Here is an 18,399-nt window from a genome sequence, read left to right on the forward strand (position 1 = left end):
AAGAATGAGCCATGGTTCCCATCCTCAAAAAGGGACGGAAAAGGCACATGTATAAAACTATAATGCAAGGCAAAGGAGTATGGGGTATTATTGTAGGAGCGCTCAGGAAAGAAGCACGGGGAGGCATACTCAAGCAGCACTCACTTCAAAGCCTGTTCACCCATTACCCTTACATGGCCATTCCCTGGACTGGTCTGGATAAGAGTCATGGGTTATTTTATTTGAGTGATAATTCCTTTGGTGTCTCTCTCCCCATTCAGTAGGTGGTATTTTTAGCAAAGATAATGTGATACGGACAATTCCATGAAAAGGACCCTTGTTGTCATTCCCCCAAAGGAGAGGTGCCAAGGGCTTGGTTTGCCCTTCCAAACATGAACACTATTCTCAGTGAATCAACATTAACCCATAAAAAATAATAACAAAACCAGGTGGCCTCCTTAACATAAGGAGGTTTTAGAGGACAACTTTTTTTTCCCCAAATGAAGAATGTAAGACAAAATCTGCCATTAGAAGCGAAGCTAATGGAATGGAACCATCAAATCTCAAATTCTTATTTACATGATTATCTAAACAAATACTGAAAAGTTTTTTAAAATTCAGGGAAAGAAGACCCATTAAGAGCTACTAAACGATGAGCAATTCCTCTTCTGCCCATCTCCCAAAACACACGAAAACCCTGTGCTTTCTTATGGAATTGTTATAAAGATTCCATTTAGCACAGCTTGGAAATGAGGATTCAAACTCTTTTCAGGGGTACAAATTAAATACACTTGGCCCATAGAAGGCAATACGATCAAATGAGTGTGATATGAAATGGTCTTAAATGTTAGTTTGATGAAGCTCAAGGGCAAATGTTCTCATGTGTATTTTGTCTGAATAGGGAATGCCACAGATGATAAAAGCAATAAGTACACACTCTCTCTCTCTCTCTCAAGAGAGGAAGTATAAGGGAAAAAAAATAACCACAAATTTGTAGCAATTTCTATTCAGCCAATTCTTTTTCAAAATTTTAAACTTCTCTTGGAATAGCCACTAGGTGGCCCAAGAAAGGCCACTGATGGCCACTGCAGCCCAGGCTAGTGTTTTAAACAACGGGGAGACTTGACCTCACCCTTCGTTGGTACTGGGGTCCCACCTTCTTGTATCCCATCACAGACACACACACACCTGAGTGCCTAGAGCCTGGATGTCATGCTCAAACGTCGTATGCATTCTCTGTAATGTCTCCACTGTGTTTTGGTCTCTTCCAAGTTCCTCAGGCAGTTTCTTGTGTTTGTCCTGTATACGTCCGAAGATCTCCTTGGCATCGTGGTAAAATTTGTGTAGTTCATAAGAAGCAGCAAGAATCTGTGTTCTTGTGTCAATGAGCTCAAGGAGGTCAGCCCAGGCCTCATTGAGACCGTCCTTCCATTCTGCAATTGTGGCAGCGTCAGAATGTCCAGAGTTGATGAGGTCATCTGCCATGTGATTAACTGTGTCCACACGTTCCTGCCCAATGTTTCCAGTATCTCGGGCAAATTCCCGGAATCGCTCTTGTAGCATCTGAAATGTTAACAGCAAGTACATAGAAAAGTCAAAGGCGCCATTGTTATCAACTTTATTTTTAGATAGCAAAAATTCCCCTTCCTCCCCGCCCTCCCACAAAGGAATGAAATCAAAAAGGAAGGTATAAGTAATGAATATTAAAAGTGATAACTTTCCGTTTTAAGGTTGTTTACCAAAAGACTCTCCCTCATCCTTATCCTATCAGTACGAGGCAATGTATTTACCAGCTCATTTGACTAATGGTGAAAGTAAGTGACACAGTGGGATAGATGGGGGTAGAACTGAGATTAGAACCCATGACCTTTTTATTTCAGTCCATTAGATTCTAGGAAAGCAAATAACTTTCTACATGTATTACAGAGCACACGATCATCCACATATCCATCACCCAACTTACTGTGACGTGCTCGTAATCCTGGCCGAGCTCGTGGGATCCTGCCACCACTTCCCTCTCAGCAATCCACTGCTCCAAGTCATCCACCTCGCGGTTAAGCTGGAAAAGCCGGTGCCTCTCATCTAGTTTTCCTCGCCTCTCTTCAGCAAGGTCCTTCAGGCCTGCATACAGCTTATCAACTTTGGACTGCCGCATACTGATGCGTTCACTGGAGGACAAAAAGAAACAGAGCTGAGACACACATTCCATGCAGAAAGAAATACAAGAGGGAGAAAGAATGCAGCCTGAACTAACCTGATGAGAAGAAGGAAAGAAGGGATGAAAAATGAAGTAGCCCCAAATGACATTCCAACCCCAAGCAGTAAGAATAACATTAAATAAGGTAACAAATGACAGTAAAAATATATAAAAAGGTCAAAAGTTATTTAGGCAGAAGATCACACTATGTCTAGTGACTGAGGGAAGGGAAAGACATAGTCTACTACTCTCTTGGCCTTGGAAGCCAGGATTTCCTTCAACACTGGGAACTGATGAAAAATCACCGATAAAGTGTTTCCATCTTAAAGCCTCTTATGACCAAAGAAACATATAATAATTTGGTCTGATGTGCAACACATTTTGTTTCCTCCTCTGAATTGTGTTCTGTTCATTAATTTCATGACTTTTCTTCCACCTCAGTTTGATGTATCAAATGGCTGAGAGTGCTCTAACTGTACTGTTTCAAGTGATATCCTTCTCGATCTATCCCCTTCACCCTCCCCTTTCCTGGAATCCTCAGGATTCTCAATCCATTAGATTATAAACTTCTTGAGAGCAGGGACTGTTCCTGCTGCTTATTGTATCCTCAGCACTGAGTACAGTGCCCAGCACAAAGGTGCTTGATAAATTAATTTAAAAGTTATTAATTGTTAATGGTGGGCTAATAATTAATAAAGTGATTAAATAGAAGGAAAAAGATAAAAGCTGGATGAATGGACAACAGACCAGGATACAGGAGTTTTGGTTCTTCCCTACTTCCCCTGGCATTATAGCCACGCATTCTTAGATACTCTTTGTCATAAAGACCAGAAGAAGAGGCTAGTCGTGGGGAAAAAGAATATAATCTTATTGTTTGTTAGAGAAAGACAACTACACAGAAAGCTGAAAATTACAATTCTTGAAAAATATTGGAATGTGATCTACTAATGCCATGACCTATTCTGCACCTCTTTCTATTTCCATGGAACTTGATGCATGTGATAAATGTAGGCCTCTCTGGACAATGTCAGTAATGTGGTGAAAAGCCTATTCCCAAGTACATGTGACCAAAATCATCAGAGCTTACATTTCAAGAGTGTGTTAAAGATTTACAAAGCATTTTATGTCCACGATCTCATTTGGCCCTCATAACGCCCCAGCAGTAATATAGAGGGTACAAGCACCATTCCCATTTTACAGGTGTAGAAACTAAGGCTTACAGAACCCTCAGTGATTTGCTGACAGTCATACCACTACTGAATAGTGGAGCCAGGATTTAAAATCAGTCCAGTGCTCCTTCTGCACCACCCTTTCTCCCTATTGAAAGAATATTCCTATGCAAGTCAGAATGTTCTTTCTTCTTTCAGACACATACATCATTGATGATGGCCAGGACTTCCCCACAGGGTCTGGGGCAGCAGGGAATTATTTCATTTATAAGAGCTGGTACTAACTGATAAGAAAGATGAAGTGCAAATATCCTACCTAAAGCTAACACTCTGATATTCAAGCTTAATTGTTCCATTTTGTTTTCTGCTTGAGCAAAGAGACCAACCAATCCAAAGCAAGCTACTATTACAGAATACCCAGCTACAAAGTGGCATTTACCTCTCTGGATGATTGTCAGCTACAAGGGCCCGGCTGGTCTTGGAGAGCTGATGCACTGTCTCAGCATAATCTTCTACTGCTTGCTCTAAAATCTGGTGCTTCTTCAACATAGAAACCGCACTCTGTTCATCCTGCAAATGAAAAGAAGCAGCATTCCCAATCACACACCACCACTCGCCAAGGTCAACACTAGAAGGGATCGGCATGATGGGGATCAAACAAGTATGTTTGGGAAAAGTGCACAGCACGCTGCCTAGTATACAACAGGCACTAAGTAAATGCTTATTCCCTTCCTCTTCCCTAACACTACAAGAGTAAGGGGCCTGGAGATAGGACTTATGACTGTAAAAACAACAGAGACAGCCCTCAATTTATCCTATTTGTATCTAGTTGTTTGCATGATGTCTCTCCCATCAGACTGAGCTCCTTGAGAATACGGACTGCTCTCTACCCTTCTTTTTACCCTCAGTGTTTTTAGCAAAGGGCTTAGCACCTGGTACATGATCAATAAACGCTAGCTGACTCACTGAAATGAGCATTACAACACACAAAGATCAAAGATTATCTTGTACATGGACAAGACTACAATAATCTTAGCAACTGGAGGGGGAGGAAACAATGCTTTGGCATATTTCTACTTAAAAAAAAGGAATTTTGACCAAGTGGATCTGGTTTGTCTTTTAATGGCTGGCCCATAGAACAAAACTCTCTCCTAGTAGGCAGAAATGTCAATCACACACATTGTGAACTAGAACACACAGGTCATGGTTGTAGTCAGGACCACAGAAATCCATTTCAATAAAAAAAGATTAAGTGCTTACTGCATACAGTGCTAAGCACTAAGAATACAAATATGGAAAGGGCAAAACCTCTCGTACCCAGGGACCTTAAAATCTAACAAGAAACAAGAGTAGCATGTTGTAGATGATCAAAGGGGAAGTATGAGGTTTGAGATGAAGACTTCATAAAGGCCAGCAACACTATGAGAAAGGTGAGAACACCCCCCAAAATTCTTCTCACCTTGGCTTTCTCTTCTGACATCATATAGAGTTCCTGTTCACTCATCCAGGCCTCAGCCTCTGCGGCATCAAAGTAATACTGCTGGGCTTTGTGGGATTCTTCCAGTCTTCTGTGGCGTTTCTCTGTCTCTTCGATGAGAAGGCTCCACAGCTGCTTTAAGTCTGTAAGCCTCTGCCTAATTGCTTCAGCATTAAGGTTACTACAGTCAGTGAGAATGTTTTGGCTCCTCTCAAAGATGTCATCAATGCGAGGCTGGTGTCCCTGTATTTCCTTCTGTAGGGTCTATGTGGGAGAAGAGAATATGCATCAGGGGCTCACTCAATTGCAACAGCATGGCAATTATTCCAAACACTTCAGGCAAATAGGAAACCACAGTCCTTCAAAGCCTCCTTACATGCATGTGTTGCCTTGTAATTTAAAATAATTTAATTTAAAATAATTAACAAATAATTTAATTTTAAAAAATTCTTGTGAACAGTAAGTAAAATTAAAATAATTATTTAATAAATAAGGCTGGCCTGAGCAGAACTAGTTACCTGATTTTTCTTTATTAACAGCTGCACCGTCTGAAGGTTATGGCCATGATCAGTGGAGGTTGCTATGGGCATTCTCTCTCCAACCCACAACTAGAAAGAATTGCAAACAGGAGTCAGACAAAGAATCTTAGGACTGTTCCTGGAAGAGATGATGAGGTGGATAAGTAGGAAATGTCTTATAAGTCAACCAAAGAACTTAAACTGATTTGGAAACACGTCAGGGAAGGGTATCTCAGGAAATGCATTCTTTGGGAAAGAAGTCAAGAAAGACACCAAATTCATTAGGGTTCTATATAATCTCTTGGATTGCTCCCTGGGGGCATGAAAATCCCACTGGATATTCATCAATTATGAGAGCTTTGTACTCTAGGTAGATAATACTTAATAGATAACACTTAATCAGGATAGACCAGAAGGACAGACCAAATGCAAAGGATAAATACTTTTGGACAACTAGGGAACATCTCAATAAAATGTCACTTCAGGGTCAAGATCTCTACTTACAATCTCATCTTCCACATCTCTGTTAAACTGATGAATCTCTTTGGAGGCTAGCAGATTACTCTTCCTCTCATTCAGAGGTTCCAGCAATTCCATAAATTTCGTTTGCACAATGAGACGTTTGCTGTCAACCTCATCTGTGCTCTTCCCTTCCTGACTAAGAGCCTGGGCCTGGCTCTGGAGCTCCTCAATCTCCTTCTTCCGCACATCCATTTGATTCTCAAGTATCTGATGAAAGAAACAGCAAAAAACTTCAGTTCACACAAAACAGAGGCAGGTGGCAGCTATTTATAAAGCATGTAAGCATAAGAGCTAAGGAGGAAATTATGAATTTATGCCATGGCTATTGCAACATCTGGCTTTGGTGATTGCCTATCAAATTAGCCATTAGCACATCTCGGTGCCAGCTGATAGCTTTAGCTCTACTTTGCATTTTAAACTAGGAATTAGAAATTGGGGAACAGATTCAAATCTTCCCATTGGCTAGTGTCTACTTAGTTCAGTGGAAATGGAAGAGGAACAGAAATGGAATTAGCCACACAAATAAGATTAAGTTAATTTTATCTGTTCACAAAGCAGCAGTCAATACCAGGAACTAATTTCACTTAAAGTGTTTGTGTTTTGCAGTTTCTTCTTTCTCTCTTTTAAAGCAAGAAAAGTAACTCCTCCTAACTATTATTCACCTTTTCTAGTCAGAAAAACAACTTATTGCCATTGGATCCTTGGTCCTACGGAGGAAATGGCTAGTTACATCTTTTTCAGAAGACAATCAATAGTGAAACTGAACAAATCAAACATGTGGGCTACTAAAACACAAATGATAAAAAAACTAAAGCCAATCATATTCCCTCCCTGACAAGGTTTATCCGGATGCGTCCCCACAGTTACTTTATTTGGATAAAATTTTAACTGGCAAACCTCTTTCAGAAGATGGATTTGTATTTACCCCAAAGGAGGTAAAGATGAGTTTAGAGCACACATGGTACCATAAATAACACACACAAAGCATGATGCAAGCAAGATTTGTCGTACTCATGCAACACATTTACTGAGCTCACACAAGATAGAAATCTTGAGAGCTGAGGAGCAGAGCATGGAGGAAACAACTTCCCTGGGAGGATGTACAAGTTATGGAGATATGATTGAGATTTGCCCATGAAAAACCTATCTTTCACACAGCGTCACACATCCCAAGCGAATCTGATACACATTAAGGACAAGGTCACTACACTGCACAGTGCACATGGTTCTCTCACTTTGGCATCAGCCTTTTCATGAAGAAACAGCAAGAGCTCTGTACAAAATGCTTTTTTGTAAAACTGAAGATAGTTCAAGAATCAATCATAGGATTTATAGCTGGAAGGGACCTTCAAGAACATCTAGTCCAATGCCCTCATTTTTACAAATGAGAGAAGTGAGACCCATGGAGGTTCAGCGGCTTGCCTCAAGTCACATGCGTAACAAGTCTGTCTCTCTGCTCCAGACTTACTCCCACGACCTTGGGCAAATGACCCAACATGTCTGGTACGGGGAGGGGAAGGGGTACTGGACTAAATGATTAATGACTTTATTACACTAAAGGTCCCTTCGAGCTTAAAATCCTGTAATTCCTTCTGGGAATTCATGGCCATCTTTGAGACTCCTGGCAACAGGACTGACCAGAGACAGGCAGACAAAAATAAAACATTAAGTTTGCTGTTCATTTGATAAGGGACTCTGGTGACTGAGCTTGTGCTCCTTAATTAATGCATCTAAACATGTTCCTCTTTTGAAAATGAAGAGTAATTCTACTTGCCCTTATTTCAGTCAGTCATTAGGATTGATTAGATTTTTTCTTTTTGTATTTATGTGGACTTCTCATGTAGGTAAGTATCATTCAAACAGAATCTGCAAGACAGAGTATGAAAAAGTTCTACTTTCTTTCATCTTAAATACTGCCCAACATGATGTAGAAAGCACATTGGACAGAGCGCAAGCGAACCTGAGTTACAATCCTACCTCTTGCTTTAACTAAGTGGCAGCTAGAGCATGGAGTTTGGAATTAGGAGGACTCATCTTGCTGAGTTCAAATCCCACCTCTGACAGTTACTAGCTGTGTGGCCCTGGGCAAGTCCATTAACCCTCTTGTCTCAGTACCTCATCTGTAAAATGAGCTGGAGAAGGAACTGGCAAACCACTCCAGTAGTTTTGTCAAGAAAACCCTGAAACGGGTTCATGAAAAATTGGATACAACTGAAAATGACTCAACAACTACTTTAATAGCTGTGTGAACTTAATCAAGTTGCTTTTAGGGCTGGATCTATGTTGTCTACACAATGAGTGGGCTGAACTACATGATCTCTGAGAACCCTTTCTAAACTCAAAATTTTGTTATAAGGAGAACACATTTACCCAGTGGCTAAATGAGGACAGTAATACTACTAATCTATCAACCAGGATTCCTGTGGGGAAAAAGAGGAATGATGAATCATCAGCATAATAAAGCAGAATGGAAACTTATCCTACAAAGACTCAGAACACTATTATTGTTCTATCTTCCCAGGCTATTTTGGAAATGTCTTGTGTGGTTGCCACAGCAGGTATCTTATTGTCTGGGCTATGAACCCTTGAGCACCGTGCTAAAGCTTAAGATAATAAATGAGGGCAAGAGTGGGAAGTAAAGAATTCCCAGCTGGTAAAACTGTCTTGTGCAGATCATGGCAAAAGAAGGTAAGATGAGTCTACTGGGCCAAAATGAAATAGAACTACTGAGATCCTTTGGGTGTGACAGACTTTAAGATATTTCTGGAGTCCACCTGGGCTGACATTAGTCATAAACTCACATTGTTGAACTAGAAACAATTAGCCACTAAACTAAACAACTACTGATCAGAAAGATAAACTTAGATGTGAGTAATGGAAATTTCTGGCAACTGTGTCACTCATCCAATGTATGTGTTTCATTTAAAAAAAAAAAAGCTTTTTTTCCACATAGAAACAATGATCCACAAGAAATCCAACTATAAGAAACAAAGGATTGGCTTCATATAGTGAACTGGTGTGTGTGTGTGTGTGTGTGTGTGTGTGCGTATATATATATATATATATATATATATATATATATATATATATATATATATATATATATATATATATATATATATATATATATATATATATATATATATATATATATACACTCATACACACACATGCACACATAAAGTATGCTGTACAAATTTCAGGGCACTCCTACATGTAATATCTTGTTTGAGTCCCTCCACAGGCTCAGTTAATTTCCTTGTGTGATACAACAAAATATGAGATATGTATTGATAACTTTGGCAGGCAGTGCTAAATGGAAATTGTCTTTAAGTGGATTCTGCCATATTTTTAAATGATTTATGAAGCACGTAATATTGTCTCTTACAAATTTAAGTCATACTTTAAAATATTTAAAGTATCAAGTAATTACTTTAAACATACTGTTTAAAGAATTAGCTTTTTTGAAGGGGCGAGAGGGAAAATTATGGATTCCTTTGGCATCCTCTTGAAGTCTCAGAAAACTCTCTTTGTGTATATGTATATGTGTATGTATACACACATATATATTAGATACACACAGCTATAGTTCAGTGAAAACAAAGATGCAACTTTTTTTCCCCTTCTAAATTTATGGGCCCTCTGAAACAAGGACTCTGTAGACCCCCAAGTTATAAACCTCTGCTCTAAACAATATATAAAAAACTTTATTGTTTTGCACCTGAAATATAGAGAAATATGAAATATTTTGCATCTTATGTTCAAATTTTTTTTTAAAAAGATAAAATCATGCTTTGTTGTAATTCTCACTTCTAATATATAGCCTCAGGAATTGTCCTCAAAGATGTTATTCTTGAAATCCTGTAGCCCAGTGTGGAATATGGAAGTTTTCACCAAACTGGCATCTTGACTTCTTAATTTTTAATTATTGAGGGTTTAAAAAAAATTTCCTACACAGAACTCCTATTCCATTCAATTGTTTCATTATGGAATGGGGCTGACCTTAGGTTCTCAAAAACTATTCCAGCAAATTCCAAGCTCTGAAAGGTCCTACCAAATGGAAAAGTACTAGTCCAGTATTGGACCACATATCTCATGTGACCAGCCTAGCTAAATTCAAAGGGGCTCATCACCAGCTTAGCTGCAAGATGATTTTTTTCAGCTGCATCAACTTTCAAAGACTAGTTAGGGACTGTGATCTGCATTGGTAGAAGTACCCACACACAATGAAATGATGACTCCTTGAAATACTGAAGAAGTTAAATTACCAAGCAACCAAAATGGAGGTGGTCTCTTGGTGTCCATGTCTGTTGCACTCATTGTGAAACAGAATGCGTTGTAGATTACCTGTTGCTTTTTGAGCAGGATGTTGACACTGGTAAGATCTTTGCCATAATCATCTGACTGAATTTGGCTCTCTAAGCCATTCAGCCATTTGTCCAAATCAGCACAGCTCTGGGTGAAAAGTTCAGCCTTGTTGGCATCAAAGAGTCGTTGGGCCTTGGTCTGGGTAGTGGATTCAAGGACTTCCCACATTTTATGTAAGCCTGTGAGTTTCTCCTTCACTACAGCTTCTGTCTCTGGTTTCTCTGCAATGAGCTGCATTCCTTCCTAAAAAGCACAAATTAATAAAATAATGTAAAAAAATACACAAATTAATGAAGTGCTACAGTTTGTTTTACCACATTAATGTCACAAGGAGAATTCACCTTAAGTGATCCTGGTCACAATCTCAAGAGTATTCCATCAACCAATAAGCTTAGGTGGATAAAAAACAAGTGACTAATCACACACCATATGGATTTCATGGAACTGAAAAAAGGGCATGTTTCTAACTCAGTTAGTGTAAGTTTCATTTATTATGTATGTACATATATTCCACTGGGACAGTAATAAATCCATAACTCAGGCTTAAGGTTTACTGATTAAAACCTTGGATAAAAATAATCAAGGAAAGAGAAGCATCTCTGACTAAAAAAAACAGGGGGATGAATAGGGGGTTGGGGCTTGGCAACAACTCTTAGTTTTAATTTTGTGCATGGAATTTAACATTTTTTCCTTGCACTCAAGATTAGAGATGAATATTTCAATTCCTACTACACTGGTCTTTCACATAAAAGGCATACAGTTAATCTTTGTTGAAGAAATAAATGATGGGGTGTGAGGGGGTGGAAGAAAAATGTACAGCATATTAAAGAACATTTTTTTTAACGTAATATACACTAGAAAATGGGATTGTGAAATGGTCAGCACTGTCACCATTGATAAAAGTCTATCAAAAACTCACTATATACCCAAGAACTAAATAAAATTTGGTAATACATGTCTTGTTGTCAAGAAACTCACAGCATAATCTAGTAACTTTAGTACAATACAATTCAATTCAGTCAACATCTATTAAACACCTACAGCAGGTTGTAGGGCCAGCAGGAAATCAATGAGGATTGTTGAGTAGGAGGGATCAGACTTCTTATCTTAGGAATATTAATTTGTCAGGTGGGAGGGGGCGAGAAGAAGCTCAGAAGCAGGGAGAAAAGTTAAAGAACCATTAGAATTGTCTATGTAAGAGGTGATGGGGGCCTGAACTAGGAGAGCTGCCATGTCGAGGAAAGAAAAGGAGACAGAAACGAGAAATGCTATGGAGGAAAAATGACCAGAACGTGGCAGTTAAATAGCTATAGGGAAGTGAAGACAAGGATAATGTGAAGAAAAGAAACCTGGGTGGGTGCCTGGAAGGATGGTATGGCCAGGCTGGGGTGGGGGAGGAGAGAAGATGAATTTTACTTTGGCCACATTCAGTTTGACTCACTGAGAGGACTGAGATGTTCAGAAGGCAAACAGTAATGTAAGACTGACTCTCAAGAAAGAGATTAGGACTGGATGTATAGATTTAGAGAGAGAAGGAGAGGGAGAGGAGGAGAGAGGGACAGGGAGGGAGAGGGAGAGGGGGAGAGGAAGAGAGAGGGGGGAAGAGAGGGAGAGAGGAAGGGGGGGGAGAGGGGGAGAGAGGGAGAGAGAGAGAGAGAGACAGAGTATGTGTGTACACACATAGGTATATAGATTTAAAAATCAAGTACAATACCTATGTATATCTATAGTCACACAGATGTGCCTATGTTTTTGTACATGTACATACACATATTGGTCTCAGAGAGCCACTTTCTTTTCACCATCCTTTTTCTCATTCTAATCAGTTACCATGGTTTCAGAATGAATGAAACCATGGTAGCTGATGTGAAGAACAAGAAAGAGTACAGAGTGAAAAGAAAATGGCTCTCCTGAACTGAGCCTAAGAAAACATCCATGTTTAAGGGGTGGGAGAAAAGAGACTTGGGAGGAGTGGCCAGACAGGCATAGGATGAGATCCAGGAGAAGCAATATATCACCCAAAAACCAAGGAAGAAAAGAATATCCAGAGAGATGAAGTGGTTCCCAGAACTGAGCACAGTACCTGGCATATAGCAGGCTCTTAAAAATGTTTGCTGATTAAATAATTGATCAAAAGTATAAAAAAACTTCAAAGATTGTGAAGTAGGATAAAGACTGAGAAAAAGCAACTGCATTTTAGCAATTAAATGTAGATGAAACAAAGAGAAAATGTGATCATACACCTCAAACATTCATTAAAAAGTAAACGTTCTGGGGAGGATTTCTTCCCTTTTCTTTCTCCAGTGATCTTTTTTTCAGGGCTGAAATCAGTGAAGAAAGAGAAAGCAATGTTGAAACTAGCTGGTACAGGAGGAGTGACCAAGGAGAATTTAAGGAGAGTAAGACATTAACTGAAAAGTGAAGAAGTGACTTTGTTTTCAAAAGTTAGTGCTACTTTGAACATTACTGACTACATAAATGGTTGTCTCTGCATAGACCTTCAGAACAGTGCCCAGGACATAGGACAATCCTCCAAGAGCTAGTAAGATCAACTCTGAGGCCTCAACAGAAGACAGGGCAACAATGTTTCTCAAATGCAAAAAGAATTAAGAGCATGGTTTCATCCATCAGTCTGTCTAATGGCAGCAAAGAGTTGGCTACTGAAACCACTTTTTGGGTAGGAGAAAAAAACAACCAGCCACCACAAACTCACCTGTAGACAATTCGTTTACATGGTGTTATCTTCTCAGAAAACCACTATCCACTGCTAACGGTTCTAAAAAACGTACGGCTGCATATTTATCTGGGTATGACTCAAACGCGGAGGCTATAAACACGATGAGTAAAAAAGAATCCGAGCTCACAGAACACATTTCCTCTTCAGGGCCACACCTCAGAAGGGCAGGGGCTGGGCTGGGCATGTTTACCAAATATTCTCACTCACCTTTTCAATCTTGTCCAGCCATTCTTTGTTGGATGCCAGTTCTGCCATGAAGGCTTGGTGCTTGAGCCATTTGCTGTGCAGATTTCTGGCTTCATCATAAGACATATCCTGGGCTGTGAGCATCTTTTCATTGATCCAAAGGGAGAGCTGGAAAGTGACAGAAGAAATTGGAAGTTGAACTCAAAGTAATAAGTCTTCTCAAATATACAGAATAAAGTACCTACCTCTGTGTATAAAATGCATTAAATCAGTTTTCTTTTAATTATTAAAATTACAGAATTGTAGAGTCTCCAAACTGGCAGAAAGCTCAGTTACCATCTGGTCCATCCCATACACATAACAGGTACAAGAATTCCCAGTACAAATTTCCAACAAGTAACTATCCAGCCCATCATAACTTCAAAGGCAGTCCGCTACACCTTAGCATAGCTCTGTTAGTGAACTTCAAATTAAGCCAAAGTCTACATCTCTGAAACTTCTATCCACTCCTCTTCATTCTGTTCTCTGAGTCTATGAGAAAGGATCATGTATGTACATGTATTTATGTATACATAAGCATTGTATACACACATACACACACAGAGAGACAGAGACAGAGAGAGAGAGACAGAGAGAGAGAGAGAGAGAAATGAAAACATGACAGTCTTCTAAACAACTGAAGACAAATGCTACGTATATGGGCAGCTAGATGGTGCAGTGGACAGAATGCTGGGCCTAGAGTCAGGAACAATTGTCTTCTTGAGTGCAGATCTGGCCTGAGACACATACTAAGCTGTATGACCCAGGGCAAGTCACTTCACCCTGTTTGCCTCAGTTTCCTCATCTGTAAAATGAGCTGGAGAAGGAAACCTCTCTAGTAGCTTTGCCAAGAAAACCCAAACGGGGTCATGAGGAGTTGAATAACACTAACAAAAATAGGCACATGCCTTCTAAAGTCTCCACTCTTCCATCTCAAAGATTCCTAGCTTTTCCAACCAGTCTTAAGTATGGTATAAAGGGGAGGTCCTTCACCTTCCAAATTACCAATGTCCTTCCTAAAATATAGCACACAGAATTGAACACAATATTCCAGATTAGGACTTATTTCTAATTTTTGCATTAACTTTCCCATCTTTCACTTGTTTGTCTCTCTGAAGTACCTAGATGGCTTTTTTTGTAAACTGTGAAAAAAACTGAATAGTAAATAGCAAGAAAGGGTAATAGAAACTGCACTGACTTTGGGGTCAGAAGATTTGGGTCTTAATTTTGGCTCTTCCATATTTATACATATGTAATAAGCATGCTACATGTACATATGTGTAGATAGGTTAGTGTAGAATTATAAATAAATCTGAACCTGGAGTGGTGTTCTCAGTTCTGGGCACCATATTTTAGAAAAGATACCGACAAAATGGAGGGCAACCAACCAGGTAGCTGAAGGGCCTCAATTTAAGGAAATTTAAGGAAACTAAGGCTTAGAAAGCTTAAGTAGTTTGGCCTAGGTCATATGGGTAGTGATAGGGGTGGAATCTGTACTCAGCTCCCTTCACTCCAAATTCAGTCCAATTCCATCTCTATCACCCTGCCTCCCATGAGAACCTGGCCTCAGTTTTCTCAAATGTCTAACAAGGAATCTGGATGATATATGACTTAGCATATTACTTCTAGAACTAAATTTGCAATCCCTGCTTCTCACTTTGGTATCATGACTCTTTCTAATATCTGAACTCTCCTGGCCTTTCTTCCTCTCTTTATATGATGCTACTCTTGCCCTGTGAACTCTTGATCTGCATTCCTAGTTGGTACCCAAATACCTCAGAGGTCTGAAGAGCTCATCCAACATGTCTGCCTCTCTCTAGAATAAGGAAAACCATGCAAAAGCTTTCCAAGCCTGGCACAGCTGAGAAGCGAGCTCTTTCCCTGGCCCAGGAGATAGATGATACCCAGCCAAGCACGAGGCTCTGTACCAGCCCCCAGTATACCTTTCATCCTGGCCACTCAAAATTAATTAGTGCCTGCATTTGACTTTTGGGCCAAATTTCTATCTCCTATCCCATACAAACTCTGCATTCATGTAGGCGTTCCTCTAATGATCCCTTTGTCAAAGGTATTCAAAGGGATGTTGGGAGTTCTTGAAACCAAAACATTTAACACTATAAAAAAGTAAACAATGTTAAAGATATTTTCATTTCCACCCTAATAATCTTGACATGAGAAAAACTGTAACTTTTGTGGCTCAGCTTCTTCCTGATCCCATCCCAAAGATTCTCAGCATACTACATACAAATGACAGGAAATTCCTAAGTACCTGGGGCCAATTAGCCTTCTACTGAGGTTCTGAAACCCATTCCCTAAATTTGCTCACCTGACTAAAAGATTTGATACCTGTGCAAACAAAGTCAAGGATGATGATGTGTGAATTCAGTGTGCCTCTGGCAGTGTGGAAGGAACCCCCAATATATTTACTCTTCCTCTCTTACTTTTTCTACTTCCAGCAATCCTAGTTCACCAGCTCAGAAAAGCGGAATTTCACTGGTCTATTTAAGAGAAATTATGATTTTCTTTAAAAAAAGTACAACCTTTTGTAAACTAAGTACTATGGACAGGACAAAACAATTTTCAAACATCAAACTTTTTTTTTCCAGTTGTCTGAATTGCCGCAATCAGAAAAACAAACTATGGGCACTAAATTATGTTAAGGGAAAGGTTAAAAACAAAAAGGAAAAACCAAATTACAAAACCTCCTCCTGTATCCTTCAAATCTCAAGGCCTCAAAAAAAAACCGAACACAATAAAGGACATTTATTAAAGCTGCGAGGGACATTCACATATTTCCTCTATTCACAGCCACCTACCCAAGAGGAACAAAATGGAGGCCCAAAACCCCCTAACAAAAAACAGAGGCTTATAAACAAATCTCCTCTTTGCTGAGCACATCATCCTACAGATAAAAAACATTGGGAGGGCCAGTGCCCTGAAATGGATCTGTGGAACTTGCTGGATCATCAGCTCTCCATTAACATTCCTGAAGCAGGAATTATTTGTGGACATTTTAGAAGGTCATTTAAGAATATAATTATTCTCTATAGAAAAGAGCATTGCACAGCTTGAAAAACCAGGGATGGGGGTGGTACAGAGAGAGAGTTTGCTCTGATCATTGTATTACAAGTAAACGAAAGGTATGGAAATCACCATTTGATCAAACTCACAGGTGGGAGTGGTAAGATCTTTGAAGAAGGGTAGGTAGTGAGAAGGAATAAAACAAAGACATTTTACTTCCTAGACAACATAACCTAATATGAAAAAAACAGAAACCACATCAACTAAAAGAGTTGGGAGTACTGATTCTGTATCGATCCACATCACTTGGTTTCCATAACTACTCAGAGAGCCTCCCCGTCTTAGCAGTTTTCAATATGGGGGTAGGATACAAATGAAGGGTTTAGGGAAATAAGAGTATTCTATCTTATTCCCAACGTATCAAAAAAGGAATGGAGCATGACAAAGACCCAGGTCACTCAGTTTCCTAAACCTTACGCACCAGGAATTAATGCTCCAAGAATCCATAAAAGATGCAACTGATGGAGCTTTTTCAAACTCCCTTGGCAAGGAAGTTGGCTGCAGAGAAAAAGACCTACTTTGGTGATGTTTTGTGGAACTGCAGCCAATAAGCTGTCGACATAAACTTTACCCTGGAATGTCTGAACCAAATAGTTTTTGGAGTCCCAGAAAAATCTTAGCTGGTGCCATAAGTATGACAACAAGAAGACAGTGTCTTGATGAAGATCCAATCTCTGTGGCTCTAACTGCAAATGCCAAGAGCCCAACTCTTAAGAGAACTAAAAGAACTATATACCAGGGGTGGGGAACCTGTGGCCTCATGGCCCTCTAGGTCCTCAAGTGCAGCCCTCTGACTGAATCCAAACTTCAGAGAGCAAATCCCCTTAATAAAAGGATTTGTTCTGTAAAACTTGAACTAAGTCAAAAGGCTGCACCCAAGAACCTAGAAGGCCACAGATCCTCTACCCCTGATGATGGAAGGAAAGGCCAAAAGGGGAGTACGGTCAGCTGTTATGGATAGGTCAAATACTTTGTAAATCATCTCCACAGCACAGAAAAGTAAGTGAAACACATACAGGAGGCTGATCCTTCTGCGTATTCTTAATGAAACTGGCAGCTGCTTGCACTGCAGAGTGGGCTCCTTGTAACTAAAGGTGGTAATTTAGGATAAATGGAAAAAGTTAAATTCTGCTTCCTAAAATTGGGGCTGACCACTTCCTGTGACTGCACTGAGCTAGCCAATCATTTTATATATTTATTTTCCCCACACATGTCTACAAAAAGAAAATTTGAGGTTTGCTACAAGGAAAAACATTCACACAATTAGAACTGTCCAAAAGTGGAATGGGGCTACCTTAGAAGGTAGTCAGCCCTCCCTCAGTAATCATCCTCCTTTTGTTTGCTGGATGATCAATTATTGGGTATACGGTAGGGGAGATTATCGTTCAGGCACTGAATGCATGTCCTTTTCTAAACTAGATTCTGTGGGAGTTATAAACTCTTCTAAGTAAAAAGTAGGGAAATTACCCAAACTGAACAAATCTCAAGTAGATATGTAGTAAATCCTTCTCCCTAACGTGTTGCCATTTATAGGATCATGGATTCAGAGCTGGGAGCTGGGCTATGGAGGGTACCAGTCTAACTCCCTCATTGTACAAATGAGAAAATTGAGTTTCAGGGAAGTTAAAAGACTTGCCCATCCAAGTCACTGGATTACTACAAAAGTGGCATGACTGGGAGCTGAGCAAAGATTCTCTGACCCCAAATCTAGGATTCTTTTCATTTCACCAAGTTTTTTCAGAGAATTATGGGACATTGGAGCAGCACAGCACTTTAGTAATATGCTAACTCATTCGATCCTTGAAATAAACCTATGAATAACAACAATAAGGGCAACAAAATTTAAAGTAGCTGAATGCAGTAAAACTATAATGATTAAATTGGAACCTAATGAGTGGAGAAAATGCATCTCCTTCCTCTCTCTGCAGAGGTGGGGGCTGAGGAGCGTAGAACACTCCATATACTAGATTTGGCTGGTTTGGTGGAACTACTTTTATCCTCCTGCTCAGCTATGAGGGATGGCTCTCTGAGTGGGAGAAAGGTCTATGTGCTGCTAAAGGAAGGACGGATTCTTTGGGAAATGAAGGCAATTTAAAAGACAACAATAAAAACGTCTTCAAACCCAA

The 18,399-nt window shown here is 39.7% G+C and overlaps 1 protein-coding gene across 11 annotated transcripts in view; it reads right to left on the minus strand.

Moving 5' to 3' along the window:
• SPTBN1 (spectrin beta, non-erythrocytic 1) overlaps positions 1–18,399 on the minus strand; it is a 270,174-nt gene that overhangs the window by 21,725 nt on the left and 230,050 nt on the right. For all 11 annotated transcript variants that reach the window (XM_072635555.1, XM_072635566.1, XM_072635559.1 and 8 more), the window contains 8 exons: positions 13,175–13,321; positions 10,210–10,473; positions 5,845–6,069; positions 5,341–5,430; positions 4,805–5,086; positions 3,785–3,915; positions 1,943–2,147; positions 1,168–1,542 (listed from right to left, as the gene is read on the minus strand). In XM_072635555.1, coding sequence (XP_072491656.1) covers positions 1,168–1,542; positions 1,943–2,147; positions 3,785–3,915; positions 4,805–5,086; positions 5,341–5,430; positions 5,845–6,069; positions 10,210–10,473; positions 13,175–13,321 — 1,719 coding nt within the window. The remainder of the gene's footprint in view (positions 1–1,167; positions 1,543–1,942; positions 2,148–3,784; positions 3,916–4,804; positions 5,087–5,340; positions 5,431–5,844; positions 6,070–10,209; positions 10,474–13,174; positions 13,322–18,399) is intronic.

The sequence above is a fragment of the Notamacropus eugenii genome, chromosome 1, assembly GCF_028372415.1.
Source record: "Notamacropus eugenii isolate mMacEug1 chromosome 1, mMacEug1.pri_v2, whole genome shotgun sequence".
Taxonomy (NCBI): domain Eukaryota; kingdom Metazoa; phylum Chordata; class Mammalia; order Diprotodontia; family Macropodidae; genus Notamacropus; species Notamacropus eugenii.